Raw genomic sequence first — 16978 nt, 5'->3', positions numbered from 1 at the left:
CTTGTCTTGGCACCCCCTCCCCAGAGAACTGCAGGACTGGGGTCTTCGCAGCGCGGTGGTGGCACAGCTGTCGCAGCCTGTGCAGGGGAAAGACCAAGCAAACGCAAGCGAGCGGGAAGCGGCTGTCTCTATTTTACGGCAGCAGGGCAGTGGCAGGTAGCCCGTGGCAGGGTGGGATCAGCACGCACCCCCTGCGGCAGGACCCTTCACCCCTGTGCTGTGTGTGGGAGCTTGGGGCCGATCCTGCCACCCGTGGGGCCAGTGGCCGTGCCAGATCTGCCCTCCTGGGGGTGGGAGGCTCAGCGCCCTCCTCCAGCCCGCCCGGCTGCTGCTTCTCCCTTGGCTGGGCTGGGGGGGGCCTGACTGACCCAACATGGCACTTCGGAGGGGGCAGAGGTGGGTTTCCTCGGGTGCGGCCGGTGCAGCGCAGAGCCTGCTGCACTCGGGGCTGGCGCTCCTGCGGCACAGCACCCCGGCTGAGCCAGTCTCTGGGGATGAGAGCCCCTTGGCCCCTCCAGCGGAGCCGGTTCCCCCCGAGTGCTGTCGCAAGGAGCTGGCTGAGAGTTGCAACATGTGCGCAGAGCAGCTGACGGAGGGGGTTTATCTGGCCAACAAGGAAGTAAATGGGGCAGCACTGGGTTTTGCAATGCATCTGTGGCTCCAGTGTCTCCAGCTTGTGCAAGGTGACTGGGAGCCAGTGGTGACCTTGCTCCTGGACGCTTCCAACACGTTGCAAGGGATGAGGAAGATGCTCCTGGCCGGGCTCCACCAGAGACGGCGTGCCCAGGGCGCAGGGCGGCCCCAGGCCCGGGGCAGCGGTGAGCTGCCCTGGGCAGTGCGGGAGGCAGCGGCTTGCCTAGAGCTGCTCCCAGGTTCCCGCTTCTGGGAAATGGCTGCAGCGCTGCTGAACGGGCAGGACGGGGCAGGGCCCCGCTGGCACTGAGGCATGGCGGCACATACAGGGACACGAGACCACAGCCACGACGGTGTTGTCATGGCCCGTGTCCTGCGGTGCCTGGGCAGGGAAGGACATGTGCCTCCTTCCCGTCTCACCAACACCCTGCTTACACCTTCACTTACATTTTTCTGCCTGTCATGGAGCTGTGGGCCCCAAAAGGCTGCCTGTGCATGGGGCTGGCTGCCAGGACGGCTCCATCCACCGGTGTCCTTTAACAGAGCAAAAAGGTGAGAGAAGCAACGGCTGGAGCTCTGCTGGGTGCGGGAGCTGCTAGCCAGGCTCCTGGTGGTGACTGGCCACCGGTACAGAGGACTGGGAGCCACGCAGGGGCCACAGCCCGGCACTGGGGTAGCAGCAGACCCTGGGCAGCCGCGCCATGCAGGCCTGGGGCCAGGAGCTGCCCCTGCAGAGCCCCCACATTGCTGCCACTTCTTCCTGCCAGGTCCAGCTGGGGCTGGACCACCTGCCCCCAGGGTTGGGCAGCCAGCACCCCGACCCTTCCCCAGCAGCCTCCCCTCGCAGGTACTCACCAGGGAAGCCCAGTGCCCAGGTGGAAGCTGGGTTCCCCATGCTGCTCGCTGGCAGAACTCAGCATGCTGCCCCATCCCAGGACCTGCAGGTGACAGGTCCCCCCTCCCTGACCACTGGCTCCCCATCACCCCACGTTCCCCAGCAGCTACCTGCCGGGCTCTGTCCCTCACTGCCACTGGCACTTTGGTCCTCAGCTTCCCCCGGCAGCTCGGGGCTGTTGCTGCTGTCCCACCACCGTGGGCGTTCCTGCAGCTGGGACAGGGGATGAGCATCCAGGGTCCAGCGGGGACCGAGAGGGCTTGGAGGGGGGCTGGGGGGTGTCGCACGGGGGACTCACCCGCTGGCGCAGGCCTTGCTGCTCCTGCAGCAGCTCCAGGAACCGGCTGCTCCACAGCAGTTTCTCGGCACCCAGCTCGGTGCAGAGGAAGTGGACGTCAGCCTCCAGCGCCTCCAGCCTCTGCAGCACGGCCTTGCTGGCACCCCCTCGCTGCTGCTCCGCCGCTGCCCTGGCGCCACAGCTCTGCTCCCGCCAGCGCCCCACGGCACCCGCCCTGCCTGGCCTCTGCACCAGGGACACCTCCCACCCCCACCTGCCTGCAGTGGAGACCCACCTGCCGGACTCCAGCGCAGACGTGGAGCCCCCATCCTCCTCCTCGCTCCCCTCGCAGCTGCTTTCCAGCCTCAACCGCAGTGCTGTGCTGAACTGAAATGCCACCACAGCCTGACACACAGGCGGCCGAGCTTGGGTGGCCCCGGCCCCGACCCTGACCCGGGATCCCTGCCGTGCCATGCCCGGGCTCCCTACAGCCCCGCTGGCAGTGCAGGGCCACCAACAGACCATGCCACCGGTGTCCAGGGGTGGGGGGGGGCGGAGGTCTCCATGGACCCCCACTGCGGTGTGGGGGCACACTGGGGTAGTTACCTCCTCCGTGAGCTGGAAGGCACCATCCCAGCAGCTCTTGTAGCAGATCAGCAGGTACTGGGGGAGAGGACAGCAGCCGCACAGTGAGAGTAGTGGGCTCAAATGGGCCCCGGAGCAAAGTCCCTACGGCTCTTGGTGGGTAGAGCCATACAGTGTCTTGTGCCGAGAGCCAAACCCCAGGGACGAGGGTCCCAATCCCTCAGCCATGCTGCTGGATGGGGTGGGGGTCCCCCACCCCCCAGAGGCCCTGGCTGCACCGACCCACAGCCCCCCAGTTCTGGCCATGTGTCACATTTGGAGCCGACACAGGTGTGTGAAGGGCTCTGAGGAAGGGGCCCCGCCATACTGACCCACGCCAGCATCCAGAGCCACCGCAGCCCCTGGAGCATCGTCCCAGAGAGTGACAGGAGCCACCAGCACCCGGCGTGCAGGAGCTGCCTCCACCTGGCCCCCAGCAGGCCACGCTGCCTGCCCATGGGGGACGCTGCAGACAGGAGAGCGAGGGGTGACCGTGCCCCCCGGAGCCCTTGCCTCAGTCACCCGCCACGCTCTGCACACCAAGGGACACACGGTGGCCGCCGCACGCTGGTGTCCAGCCCGGCCTGCTGCGTGCCAGGCTGCCGAAAGGGAGGGCGAGCACTGCTGGGCCAGAGCCCAGCACCCAGGACACGTGCTCAGCAGGGACCCCTGCTCCCCCTCCCCGGCTCTGCTCCCCTTACCGGGCACTGCACCACGCACGGACCCCTCCCCAACGCGGCTGCTGCCCCTCCTTGCCTGGTGGCTGCTCTCGGCTGCTTATTTGGGCTCGATTAAACTCCTGCCTAATCCTCTTGGTGACGAGGCTATGCAGGGGATTAGTTTTTCTCCTGCTCTGCCTTTGGTGGCCATAAGGACAGCTGCTGCTCTGCCAACCCTCATTTGCGCTGCTCAGGATTCATCTTCTGCAAGCAAAGGACTGCTGGTTTATTTTTAACTACCACTTTTAGCTTTCATTACCAGTCAGGTAACAACCTGTGCAGCTCTGACTCCCACGTCCAAGGCCAGGTGCTGGCTCGCCTGGGGATCTTTAGTCACTCAGGCTCTTTAGGAATGAAAATAGACGGCTTCAGAAATAAAATAGACAGTTTAGGCAAAACTGCCAGAGCCAGACTCCAGCATCCATCTCACGACACTCTTGTAGGTGATGGAGTGTATGTCCCCACAGGGACCCGCGACCCCGCTCTCTGTCCTCCCACTACTTACAGAAGCACCGCAGGGAGGCTGGTGCTGCAGAGCCGCGGCCGTCGGTCCTTGCGCTGGGACAAGGACCGGTTCCCTCTGCCGGGGCCGCACCCGCCACGGCGCCTCTGAACCTCGCCGGTCTTGCGGCAGCCGAAGGGCTGCTGCCCGTCCGCAGGACCTGGGAGGGAACAGCCGCGTACCAGCACAACGGGGGGCCTTGAGCTGCGAACCAAGCGGTTGCCATTTAGCTTTCTGCCCCGATCAACGCGCTGGCTGCCCGGCGCTGCTGCCATCAGACGCTCTCCGCACCAGAACAGGCTGTCCCTCGCCTTTAGTGACAGACACTGCCGGAGGCTGGCAAGGTTGCGTTTCTCCCCTTGTCCCCGCAGCTCCCCTAACGCCTATCGCCGGGGAAGCGGAGCCCATCGATGCGGTGCCACAAAAGAGCGCCTGTGCGCACAGGACTCCGCGCTACACGCGCTCTTTGCTATTTCTCTGGCCAAAAAGGTACAGCAGCTTTCCTCGAGGTCAAAGAGGTGCAGCAAAGATTTTTACCCTCTGAAGTTCAGGCGCTTTCACACTCCTTGCGTTGGAACAGGAGCAGTAGTAGAAGAAAAGCCGCTTTTGTACCAAGGCCAAGTAATCAAAAACCATCAACTGAGACTTTTTTCCAGAACTATGGAATAGCGAGGCCTTTTAGGAGTTTATGCTGTTTTCTAGATGTTCCACCCCCCTGTATTTAACCTCTGTAACTTAAAAAAGTAGGGCAGCGTTGCAGCTCTCCCATCAAGCCGTGACATCCCGACCCCCCCCTGCAGATAAGCAGCCGTTGGCCCCCGACAGCAGAGCATCAGCCGCTCGCTCTGCTGCAGGATGAGCCCCCTCCCACCGTGAGCGAGCGCGGAGCTGCCTTGATCCCTGAACCAGACAGACCAAGGGAGAACTTCGCTCCTATACGCCTGCCTTCGCTCCCAGGTACCGCCCTGCCCTGCCCGGGGTGCCCGGAGGGAGCTGAAAAAGCCCCGCCGACACCGGGGATCGGGGTGTAGCAGAACGGGGCGCGCGCCGAGCTGTCCCTAGTGCACGTGCCGGTACGGGGGGGCGGTAAGGGACACCACCTCTCCCATGGCGCTCTCCCCCTCGGCAACGTTTAAGCAGACACAAATGCACTACAGCACTGGTAACAAAGGCAATTTACCGCCTTGAGAAAAGCGATGCCTATTTTGACATCAGCATTGGTATCTTGACCTGGCTACTGTGAAAAGCACCCAACACTCACCCCTCTGTGTACTCTTCCAGTAGCAATCCAGACGGCTCGTCCCTTACCTGCCAGCGCTCTGCCAGTATCAGCAAGAACTGACTTACATCCAAGTCCTACCTTGAAGCGGGATTAGTCGAACGCAGCTGGAGATTAGTGCCTGGCAACCCTTTCATGTACTCGGTGTTACGTGTACCGGAGGAAAGCAAGCACAAAGGAAACCTCCTGAGGGTCACGAGACAAGGAACAGCTACCATGTGAAAGTGGAGGAATTCCAGCAAAGCCCTCATAAAGCAGATGGGGAATAAAAAGAACTAGGAGTCAAATTTTGGACTGAACAAAACACGAGAAGAGAGACAAACATGTAACTTTTATTGTTTATGTACAAATGACAGAAGTTTGTATTAAAAAGAGAATCCACCCAACCTCAAAGACAGCAAAGAGCAAGATGGCTTTGAGCTCCAGCCTTCCCGGCATCTAAAAGCACTGTGTAATTTTTTGGGGATGGTGTTTAAAATTAAGTCAGGGGAAAGGGTTAACCCCCTTCTTCCCTGCTTGAATAAGAATCAAAACGAGCTGTTCCACAAAGTGAAGAACCTTCCACTCTACATGAATTAAAACAAAGAAACCAAAAGTCAATTTGTTAACTATACACTTTGGTTTAAAAAGACAAACCAAAACAAAATAAAGCCAACAAAAAACCAAAACGAAAACAAACCTACAGAGCTAAGTATCAGCAACAAAAGTAATCTAAGTCTTACAACACGGATGGGACATACTGAGTCATACCCCAGTTCCAGTGGAAAAAGAAATACCTCTCCGTGGGTTTGCAGATGACAGGGCTGGCAGCAGCAAGATCAGCCAATTTTAGGAAGTTCCCGACTGCGGTGGAAGCACAGAATAGTCAGGAATTCAGGACTACCACTACTACTACACCTTAGTCTTCCTGCAACGCAGGTGATTTAAAAATGATGCGAAGTACATGGTCCGAGATTTTCTCCCCCCATCTAAGTTCTTTAGAGTGAGCCACTCCCATCTGCAGACACCGGGCCAGAGAGCTGCCATCAGGCTCATTCAGTCGACTGGCATTTTTCTCAGTGGGGATTCACGTAGACCTAAATCCCAGAAGCATCAGCACTGATGAGTCTAGTAGTCCTGCAGAGAAAGGAAAAGACAGGCACATTAAGACCTCTCTACCTTCAGTTCTGCTGCAGAGCTGGGATTCTCAGTCTTCTCTCATTTCTACATACCGTTAGTCGCAGGCAAAACAGAAAAGAGGTTTCTTTTTTTTTTGTAGCAAAACATTCAAAAGACAGGACCCTTCAAAACCTGCGTTCAGGAACGCGCCGACTCAAACCATTTGCTTTTAATGTTCCAGATCATGACAAGATAATAGGACGCAGAACAGCTTTTTTCATAAAAAGTGCATAGGACGTGACTGTGACCTGGCTTCACGACAAGCCCGCCTGGGCTTATTTACTGTTAAATCCACAAGACAATGCTCACTTCATACCATGATATTCCTCAACCATGAAAATAAGATCTTAAATTACAGCAGAAGGAGGCTTTTTAAGAGTAGGAGTCAGTGAGCCACTCAAGTCTACAGATGAGCAATGAAAACAATGACAGAGCACTGATACTTACGGCTCTTGGCTTTTTGTTTAACTTGAGATCAATCCTGTGGTTGGAAAGATAAGAGAAATGTCCATTTCAATACATTAAACCAAGACTAGAGTTCAAAGAACCAGCTACTGCATATGGCACAGGCTACAACAAAGACTATTTGGTTAATTCAATCCACATTCTCAATTCGGCTGAGCCACATCACTGTCCCAGTGTTACTGGACAAGAGAGCAGCAAAGAGACGGAGAGTGGATTCTGTATTATTTGCCAAAATGCATATTCTGTCCACTCAAAAAAAGAGTTAATAAAGGTTCGTAATAAAAATCACAGGGAAGTTATGCAGCATGAAGAAACAAGGTTAAATACGCATGCTCTATGTTAATTTGTTAGATGCGTAACTATGCCACGGGTAATTATTCAGACATAGTGGTAACGGTTATTTACTTGGAATACAGATAGGAGTTTAAGATGACGGGGTTATACGAGTCAAAGGTACTGAGTTTATTACATTTTTCCAGGAGGAAATATCCAAGTCTACACTAATCTCCTTAAGAAGCAAAGCCAGAAGAAACAGTTTTTAAACTAAGTTTTTAAGTTAAAAAGTTCTTCTATTTAAAAATGAAATAGAAAGGTAAAGAAGAGTGAAGTTAATTTAATTTTGCTGAAGTTATTAAATAAAATGTTACCTCCATCACGCTTTTCTGTTTTTAAAAAAAACTTCCCAGCCTAACCTAATATACATACCTACAATTAAACAGATAAACTATGGGTTAGAAAGGTCTCAAAAGGCACATTGGTGTCTACACACTAACAACACAGCACAAGTACTAATTCAAGTCAAACTTACTCAAAGTCATAATCAAACATGCCAGACGGGCTGAGGGGCAGCATTTGAAAGGAAGAAAGCAATAGAAATTAATATACTAATGAATTAAATAAATTAGTTGATTAGCCACCCTAGCAAGATTACTCAAAAATAAAGTAAAAAAATAATAAAGCCAGTGTTCAAATGCCATAAAGTTTTTAAGATACCTTAACCAGAACTGGGCACAAAAAGCACTCCAGACTGGGCAATCCAGAGTCCCCCTCCCCAACCGGATTTCTGGGAAACAGAGGTGTCAGAACAGAGGCAGAGTGGTTTTGTGGAGGGACTTCCAGGCGCCGGAGAAGGAAGCTATCGGACACGCGAGCGCGCACTAGCTCACGGGCAGAGAGGAGAACCGATCCGCTTGCAAAACCGAACGAGCCGGTGGTCAGAAAGCGGCGGCGTTGTCGCCGGTACTGCGGCGACGCGAAGCTTGTTCGGGCAGAGGCGGAGACGGCACAGAACTACGTGGCCGGCTCTGCATTCGAGTACTGTCACGCCGCGCGCCCGTACGCACGCCCTCTCGCACTCGCTGCCTTTAGTGAGCTAAGAAGAGCACGGTCAGTTGGCCAAGGCTAGTTACGGTTTGGTGCCATGCCCACCCCCGCCTCGGCAGTCACGCAGGCAGCACAGCGCTGCCTCCAGAAACAGCTCTGCCCCACAGCTAACAACAGTATTTGTTGGAAAGGACTTATCATCAAATCCGCTGTAACTTAGTCGCTTTTCAGCACTGCATTTCCAAGAGGAAACGGTATTGTTTTCTCCTGAAATACTTTTTAGCCATGAAAATTGCTGAGCACACAGAAGACTAATCATCCTGGCCTTCCTGCGGTCTCAGAGGGAACAGAGTGCAATAAAGACACTGTAACTTCCATCTGATCCCGTTTTTAACTGTTTTACGTTAAGCTGCCTGTTCACACCAGCTCTGCCCAGTCTGAGCCCAACCTCCCGCACTGCTCGCGGTGGCAGACGAAGCAGGGAATCCGGCGGAGTCAGCGCACCTTCACGGTGCCCGTTCCCAACACTTCCCAGTCCTTCGGGAGCAGGCGAGCGGAACTCAAACGTATGCTGGCAAATGGAAGAGCTTCTGAACAAAAAGAAATGCCGATATTTCTTTTTCTTGCCTTTTTGGTTTGTTTTGGTGGTTTGGTTTTTTCCCATTCCATGACACTCAAGAGCCAGACATGCATGTCTCTTCCGAAAGAGCAGGCTGGGCTGCAACGCGTTTAGAGCGCTTAGCTGCACTTCCAGTAGACTGGGACTGTTCCATTGCTTGCTTTTTTTAACCTAGCTAGACTTGAAAATTGTTTGGTCTTTTCTGCCAAAATTTAGGGGGGACTCAGTAACGGCATTCAGAATTTTAAGTGTTTTTATTACAGAAAACTTCATTAGCTTCTTCTTTTAATCGTCATCTATCTGGCCACGCTGAGCATGACAAAACAGTCAATTCCTAACTGCAAAAGCCTTTCGGTAACGTAGGTGTGTCTGACGTATCTCCTAGGATGATCACAGTTGCCATACCCGACCAGCCCAGGGCTCCTCCTGTCCTACGTTCTGTCCCCAGCAGCAGCCAGCATCCGCTCCTTCCGCGGAAGGAAGGCGGGAGCCCCAAAGCAACACAGCCCGTCAGTGGGGCAGCCGCCTCCCCATCCTGTGGCTAAAGCTGGGGTTATGTAACAGAGCAGAAGATTTTATGCTCTTTACAGCCTCTGCATCGCACCCCACTGCGTCCGCAGCGCATTGGTTTGCGCTCCAAGTAAGCGCTTAGTAGAATATTCTATAGTTTGTTTGAAATAGCGATTTTCTTCAGCTGTACTTCAGCGGTACAGACCGCTTCTCTGAACGTGCTTACGGGTGTAGTTTCCTCTGTTATTCCTGAACTTCTTTCCAACTGTCTACAGGAAACAAAAGAGTTTCAAGCTGCTTTGGATCCCCAGCTCATGAGGAACCAAAGGGACATCCAGTTCTTTAGGACGTTTGCCCAACTAAGGCTGCTGTAGGAAGAAAATTCTGATCTAAGCATTAAAGACATGCTAATGACTCAAAACCTAATGAAGGAGAAAAAGTCAAACATTTTACTATACCTACCTCCATATCTCCCAAACCAACCTTCCCCCAGCAATCTCTGTACATTTTTACCAGCTTTCTTTAAAACATTTCTCGGGAAGGTCTGTTACTGAGGAAAGCCCACACATACACAAAGCCGACAAGCTCAAAGTCAGCAAGGACACTTGATTTTTAAAAACTCCTTTACTTCTAGTAATCTTTAGGTGCCAGTTCCAGCAACGGCTTCCAGAGAGGGGCAGTTCTGCAGTGTCTCCTCTTTCCAAAAGCATGGATTTCCATGGATGCTTTCCCAGGAGGGTGTGACTCCACAGTGCACTGTCATACTCTGTAGGAATCCTTGGGCTAGCTCTGCTGCGGGCACCGAGACGCGGTTAAGCAGCAGGTTATGCTGGCCCATGGAGAGCAGCGCTGCAAGGCAGGGAGTTTATTTCAGATTTCTGAGCCATCAGCCCACCATGCTGCATCACGCCTTAGGGGCGGAACTTAACGGGCAGAACCGGTCATCTAAATTCAGCCATAAAGAGTTCAGAAAAAGCTTTGTTTCACATGAATTTCAGGTCAGTTTGATAACAAACGCTTTGAGGTTAATGTAACAGAGCAACTCTTCCATGCCATAATCAAAAGAGTATCAGTTTGGGACATGGAAAACTGAAAGGGCTTGGAGAGGAAATCTTAGTGAAGAGTGTCCATAACCCCCAAAACATTCCCATTTGCTTTTTCACCCTTCTTTTTCAAAAGCAAGTCCTGACATTCCTGTCTTTCTTGGCTCTGCAGAAACCAAGAAGCAAGCGCAGGAGGCCAGGACTGCAATCTTCCTCTACTGGAAGGAAGACAGCTCTGTTCTCCTGGACAGAGAGCAGAGCTGAAAAGGCCAGGTCAAAAGCACAGCTGTACCAGAGCTGGAGTGAGTACCCCGTGCTGACTGCCTGAGTTCCTCTGCATGCTCTCCCCTCCTTGGTACCATGCAGGCAATGGGGTCCTGATGAACGCTACAGGATGTGTACCACTGAAAACCAGGGAAATCACCAAAACAAGGGACCCGAGCTGCCCATTATTCTAAGAAGTTACTAGTTCCTTGCAGACAATACAGTAAATTCAACAACAGCTAGCCGTTCAGAAGGCATGACAAGAAGGCTGCTGGTACCACTAACCTGTGTCGATTTTTGTTCTTCCGTTTTTTGTGGCTGCTGTGGTGGCTCCCAGAAGAAGTAGATGAAGCAGCTTTCTGGGGTTTCACCCCCTGCACAGACCCATCCAGCTCTTCAGCATCCTCCTGGTTGGGCTCATTCTCCTGATTGTGGAAGTCTGGAGAAGTGTCACTTTCTGTGCCACTGCCTGGCTCCCCTAGAGCGCGACAAAGACAGATGAGCACAACGATTACCTCCCCGCAGCTCGCCTCCAAGGCTGCCCTGGCACAGCCCTGCGTGGAAGAAGCAACCCCCAGCAACAGTACACAGGGAAGCAGAGACACGCCGAGCCCCACGGCACCAGGAGGTAAAAAAGAGAACCTGAAAAGTATTTCTGAAGGACAGCAAGCTACCTCCTCAGCAATTGGAGCATGCTAGAATTGCAACCGGTTTGGTATTGAATACAAGAACATTTTTAAAAATCTGAATGCAAGTGGCTCCTCCCCACGCCACTTGCAGCTGACAAACACACTAACAGAAACACGTTGCTTCAGCTCTTCTAACCTCTTTCTCCAAAGAGTACCAAATCCATTTAAATAAGCTTTATGCACAATAAACCCTTGCTGAGCATAGAAGTCTACTCGAGAAAGGAAGCTCAGCTTTGCTTCTGTTTCTCACAGCACCACTTTGCTGACTTTTGCAGCCAGAGGTTGTGCTGGGAGCGCTCAGGAGCCAGCCCAAGAGGAGCAGCCGCAGGTCCCTGGATGGGCAGCACTGCGGGGGAGCAGCGAGTACAGCACGGACCCAGGCAGCTGGAGACAGAGCTGAATGCTGGGGAGGAGCGTAGTTCTTTCCAAATTCTGAGAGAAATGAAAAATCGACTTACGCTTCTCAATGAGCTGGTCCTGAACTCCAGCTAATGCACTGACCGCCTAGAAAATCGAAAGGGATGTTAATGAAAGCAGTAATTCACTTACCACTTTTCAAATGTGCAAAAACACAGAGATCACCTCACAGAGAAAGACACATCAGGCCTTTACTTGAAAGACCTTAAGACCCAGCACCACCACACACAGCAGAGCAAGAGGATAAAGACATGGATGGCAGTGACAAGCGCATGGCACGGGTGGTTCTTGACCACAGGTCCCCTCCACCTCTCCAAGCACTAGGAAAAGGGTTTCTGAAAGAGGCTGCGGGGTGGGATGAAGATGCTCGGGTCGGGGGAGCCAGGGCAGGTGCAGGAGCTTAAGTGGAAGAGTGGTCCTGCAGCAGCCTGGGCGACCACCACGGCACCAGCTGCACCAGGGAGCACCGAGGGACGAGGAGCAGGACAGGGATGTCCGCGGGGCCCGGCCCGGCACTCACCGCCGCCGAGGTGACCGAGGACTTGCTGAAGAGCCGTTCAGCCTCCTTGAACTTGCGGTTCCTCCGGTCGTTTTTGCTGTTAGAGTTTCTGAAACAGAGAGAAGCAACATTGCGGGAGCCCGGCGGGCCGGGCAGGCTGTGCGGTGGGCCCGGGCAGGGCGGGCAGGGCCGCCGGGACTCACTTCTGGTTGGTGAGGTAGCGGTCCCAGCCGCGGATGATGTTCCCGTACATCTGCGTGTCCTCCAGGTAGCTGCCCTCGAAGGCGTAGATCTGCCGCTCCAGGTTGGCCAGCGTCTCCTGCCGGGCACAGCGCAGCGCTGGGAGCGGGCCCGGCCCGGCCCCGCGCCCGCCCCGCGGCCCTAGGCCCCGCCGCCCGCCCAGCCCGGCCCCGCCGCCCCCCGCCGCCCCCCGCCGCCCCGGCGCTCACCGCCAGCTCCTGCTTGCGCTTCACCAGCTCGGCCAGCTCCCGGCGGGTGTCGGGGATCTGCGGGGGGCCGCCGGCCTTGGCGTGCAGCGCGGCCATGGCGGCGGCGGCCTGCGCGGGCCGGGCGGGGCGGGGCGCGGCGGCGGCGGCGGCTGCGCTGCCGGGAGGGGCCGCCGGGGGCAGCGCCGAGCCCGGCCCGGCCCCGCCGCCCCGCCCCGCCCGGTCACCCCGCGGCGCTGAGGCCCGACCCGGCGGCCCGTGAGCTGCTTCGCGGGGGCGGGGGGGGGTGTCTGACGCCCCCTTCGGCGCCCCCCGCCCGAGGCCCCGCAGGAGCCGGCCCCGGAGGCTCCCGCCGCACCGCGGGGACGGGCCCGAGCCCCAGCACGGCCCAGGGAGCAGCGGGGGCTCCCTCTTGCCACCGCCGCCCCGAGTCCCCCGGCTCCGCGCCCGCGGCGTGCGGAAAAAGCCCGCTCAAAATAGGCCCTTCCCGCTCTGCACCCTCGGCTGGGTCAGTCAAGCGTTTCTCAGCTGGCTTCGAGCTTCTGCTAAATTACACTCGCCTGAACGCGCTGCACTAGGTGAGACTCCACCAACCCCGGCTTAGACCCCCCGAGATTCCGTATCTGCGAGCACCGACCTGCCTGCGTCGGGGCAAACCCCGCGGGCCCCCAGCACGGCCCCCAGCAGAGCAGCACGGTACAAACCCTCCCAAGTACCCAAATCAGGCTTTTTTTTTTTTTTTTTTAACTTATTGCGTGTCCGTAATACCGAAATGAGTACTGAACATTCATCTATTTCAAGGAACTTAAGGTAGGAAATAAAAAAAGGACGCTACAAAAACACGACAACCAAAGGTAATTAGGGCTAAATTTACAAATTCTTTATTTAAAAACCCCTAGAGTATATATAAAGGAGATCGTCCTAGTCAAAATTCATTCTGCCTACTGTTTGAAAACCTACGCCAATGCCCCATATTTACACCACAGATGCTCTAGCCTGTGTATACAATATGCGACTCTTGCATACACAGCGTATATACACAGCAGGTATGAATCAGCTTGTGACCACAGAACAAACATCCAGGCAAATCAGTAAACAGTGTGAAAAATGTACATTTCTTATACCATAAAGCAACGGGGAGAAGACATCCAAAAATATGCAAGTACTTTCAGTGAGTGGAATTGTTTTTTCTCGTCCCAAAGAATTGCTTTTCTTTACAGGGGAGAAGACTATTATAAACAAGTGACTTGTATAACTTCTTTTTATAAAAAGAAAACTTAAATAGTGCAAACTCTGGGTAAAACATGTCACCACATAAAAGGTATCTGTCGGTAACACAAACAAAAGCAAGGAGGAGTTATTCCTGGGGCAGAGGTGGTATCAGACATAAAGGTCGCAGCTTTAGACCCTGACACTCAACACCCAGGAACGGTTTCAGCATCGAGTGTGGGAACAGGTACCTCAGCCCCCAAATCACAGTATCGTCACCTAAAACCCCAGGAAGCGTTCCACTTCTATTTCAAATCACCTTGTAAATTCAGGTAGCGTATTCCTGCAAAACGCCCCCCTGAAAGTTGTCACAAGGCGAACTGACTACCCAAAGCACACAAACGCAAGAGGGGCTTTGCAACATGCCGCCTTTTCAGTAGCGAGCCTGGAAAATTCTCCCGTCTAGAACCCCGGCAGGCAAAGGAATTTGGCAAACTCTACCAAACAAGACGTGTTACAAAATGCACCGGGTTACTTTCTAACTAATATTTCAGTTAAGTAGCATTTTCAAAGGGCCGTGACAAAACACGGAATAAAAATAATTTTAAATATGCCAGCTGCGTTTTACATCGTTTCCTAGAAGAGGACAGTCTTTCAACATCTGTTGAATATTTCCAGCATCAGAGCTTTCACGTTCAGGTGCTCTTTTGCTTGTCAGGCGGGGGGGGAAGTGAACCCCACCGCCCCCATATTTCCTGATACGCAGAACTATCAAAGGTGAATAACCATAAGTTCCCCAAAATGAACTAAGAGAACAGATCAGCAACAGAAAAAGGACTTTAAGGCAATAAGAGGCATCAGTGCTGCGATGCTCCAACGTTTATATCCCAATGCATGTTCAACTGCAAAGCCTTTCTCTCCCCGGCCCCCCGTCCCCAATTTCCTCCTCATCTGTTAACTGTCAGACTCTTCCTCCTTCTCATCATCGTCATCATCGTCCTTTGTGTTGGCCTCAGATTTATCTGAAGATTCATGGAGAAGAACGTATTCCCTGCTACTGAACCCAAACTTCAGTACGTCCTTCTCCTTTAGTTCGTAATAACGCTGAGGTTCAATCCGCTGGTTATTTAGAAACGTGCCGTTCCCAGAGCCCAGGTCGATTATGTAGGGCCTCACCCTGCGGCCAACGGTACCATCGGCACGAGTGTACTCCACAAGCCTAGCAAGACAAAAACACCGGTTCAATCACAACAGCGAGACAGAAAACATACTCCAAAAGCAGGCGGGATTTCCGACACACGAGTCCCGGGGCAGTTAGTGCTCACAGAGAGCTGAACAAGCCTGAGGAGAGCAACGAGAAACCGTGTCAGCCTGAGCAGGTTCTGACAGACTGCATCACCTCCTGAAACTTCCGATGACATGATAACAGTAATTCCTGCAACGGAACAGATGGCTGCTCCCTAAGAGAGCATCTTTGTTTTCAGCAGCAGGCAACCCCTGCTGCTTCAGAGGGGATCAGCAGACTTTGTTGTGAAAGACCAAATGAAGAAAACCTCTCCCTAAAATACTTTTACTGCCAATTGCACCTGCCAGTATATTCCGGTTCAGATACACACACAGTTCTGTGCTTAGCCCTGCTGCGTTATCTGTCTTACTAAAAGGCTGCTGGTGGTTAAACAAGAGAAATTACAGATATTTTTGATTGCTGCTAGGACGACGTGCAGCAGCCCAACCATAAATTCCACCTCTCTCTAACGTACTTACAGCAAACTCGTACCTCTCAACTCTGCATATCTGGGGGTTTTGGTTTTTCTTTTTTTCTTTTCATTCAGAAGTTCCTAAATAATCCTGTTTCACCAGCAGGCAGAGTAATACTTACCGGTACTGAAACACGGCATGCTGCTTTGAGCAGGAAGGATGGTCAATAGGAATATCTGCGATCCTGCGGTGCCTGCCCAGAAGATAAGCGCTCTGCCTGTGGATGTACATGACCGGGAGGAACTCATCGTTTTTGAAAGGATAGAGGCGCCATCGCTTCTTCGGAATCCGAGCCTCGGGGGGCTCGCTGTACTTAATGACAACGCCTCGGAAAGTGTTGGTATCCTCTAGAAGTGCACCAGACAGTTCAAAGCTTGGCTTCTCTTTGTTTACAGCAGCTTTTTCTTTAGGTTTGTTATCAGATTGCCCGAGTTCTGGATTCTGGTCGATGCCACTGCCTTCGTTATTTTGCCGATGCTCCCGTCTCCTCTCGTTATAAAACTCCCTCTCTGCTTGCTGCTCACGGATGTTCTGAACATCCCTCTCTCGCTCGTGGCCTCGAACTCCAGGCCTTTCGTTTGGATTCTTCCTCCTGTCTGAGTGGTCTCTGTGTCTATCTCTGTCACCGCTCCTCTCTCTCCTGTGTTCTTGTTCTGATGGATATCTCTGCTTTCGCTCCTCGTTTCCTCTACGACAATGATCATCTCGCTCCTGCAACAAAGAATCGCTTATAGTGATGCGGTCAGAATTAGAACGACAGAGCGGTGAATCTACCTCGGCTTTCAGGAAAATCACAGCCCTACACGTGGAAAGCGCGTACTCGGATGCATCTCATGCAGATCTAACGCAATGAGAGAAACTTACTTCCTTCCCAAGCTATTTGGATCCCTACAACTTGCACAGAATAAGGCAAGACCAAGAAGCAGCGCGATGCAGCAGCTGCTGCGGGCACATGAAGCGGCTCGCAGGGGCGGCCCGCGCAGGTGGCAGCGGCCGGGTTCGCACTCACACGAGAAGGCCCAGCACTTACGGGAGAGCCCGAGCGGCCGGAGCCCCGGGACCCCCCGCTCCCGACGGGACGCGCCGCGGGGACTCGGAGGAAGCAGCTGCCAGCGAGCAGCGGATCGCCGTACCTGGCTGGGCCTCGCCTCGCCGGAACAGCCGCCGCCGCGGGCAGGACCGGGCCGCGCCGCGACCGGCAGCGCGATTTACCTGCTTCACCTTCACGGCGGCGTAGTGCGGGCTGCGGCTCCTCCTGCCCCGCGGGGACCGGCTCCTCCGCCCGGACTTGCTCCTCCTCTTGGGCGATCTTGAAAACAGCGAGAGAACGGGTGAGCAGCCGGGCCGGGCGGGGCGCGGGGCCCGCAGCCGCCGGGCCGCCCTACCTGCTGCTCCCGCCGCGGCCGCCCTGCCGCGGCCCGCCCGCGCTCCGCCGCTCCTCGGCCGGCGGCGACTGGCTGCCCCGCGCCGAGCGGGAGGCGGAGCGCCGCGGGCTCCGCTTCTCGGCCTTCACCACCGCCGTCGCCTCCCGCCGCCGCCGCCGCTCCCGCCGCCGATCGGCCGCCGCCTCCATGGCGCCGCCGCCGAGGGAAGTGCTCGCCGCTTCCGGCCCGCGCGCGGCCACCCGGAAGCGCTTCCGCCAGGGACGC

The 16978-nt window shown here is 54.7% G+C and overlaps 2 protein-coding genes across 6 annotated transcripts; both read right to left on the bottom strand.

Annotated features, from left to right (window-relative positions):
* Nucleotides 1-5241: 5241 nt before the first annotated feature.
* Nucleotides 5242-12524, bottom strand: MEAF6 (MYST/Esa1 associated factor 6). 5 transcript variants are annotated; one of them, XR_010376024.1, is made up of 8 exons: nucleotides 12366-12524; nucleotides 12120-12235; nucleotides 11938-12025; nucleotides 11459-11504; nucleotides 10597-10789; nucleotides 7200-7257; nucleotides 6535-6568; nucleotides 5242-6045 (listed from the first exon to the last, which is right to left on the bottom strand). XR_010376024.1 is itself a non-coding variant. In XM_064471334.1 (7 exons), the coding sequence occupies exons 1-7, from the start codon at nucleotides 12459-12461 to the stop codon at nucleotides 6037-6039; spliced, it is 582 nt and encodes a 193-aa protein (XP_064327404.1). In that variant the 5' UTR covers nucleotides 12462-12524; the 3' UTR covers nucleotides 5242-6036. The 5 variants fall into 5 exon arrangements, 4 of the variants coding, with proteins under 4 accessions (XP_064327404.1, XP_064327405.1, XP_064327403.1 ...); XM_064471334.1 differs by lacking the exon at nucleotides 7200-7257; XM_064471335.1 differs by lacking the exons at nucleotides 6535-6568; nucleotides 7200-7257.
* A 696-nt stretch (nucleotides 12525-13220) lies between these two features.
* On the bottom strand, nucleotides 13221-16975 carry SNIP1 (Smad nuclear interacting protein 1). The gene is made up of 4 exons (XM_064471325.1): nucleotides 16715-16975; nucleotides 16542-16638; nucleotides 15451-16040; nucleotides 13221-14790 (listed from the first exon to the last, which is right to left on the bottom strand). The coding sequence occupies exons 1-4, from the start codon at nucleotides 16900-16902 to the stop codon at nucleotides 14526-14528; spliced, it is 1140 nt and encodes a 379-aa protein (XP_064327395.1). The 5' UTR covers nucleotides 16903-16975; the 3' UTR covers nucleotides 13221-14525.
* Nucleotides 16976-16978: the final 3 nt, after the last annotated feature.

Source organism: Phalacrocorax carbo, chromosome 22 (assembly GCF_963921805.1).
Source record: "Phalacrocorax carbo chromosome 22, bPhaCar2.1, whole genome shotgun sequence".
NCBI lineage: Eukaryota > Metazoa > Chordata > Aves > Suliformes > Phalacrocoracidae > Phalacrocorax > Phalacrocorax carbo.
Note: the sequence above shows the minus strand (reverse complement) of the source record. Positions and strands in the feature narration are given on the sequence as shown.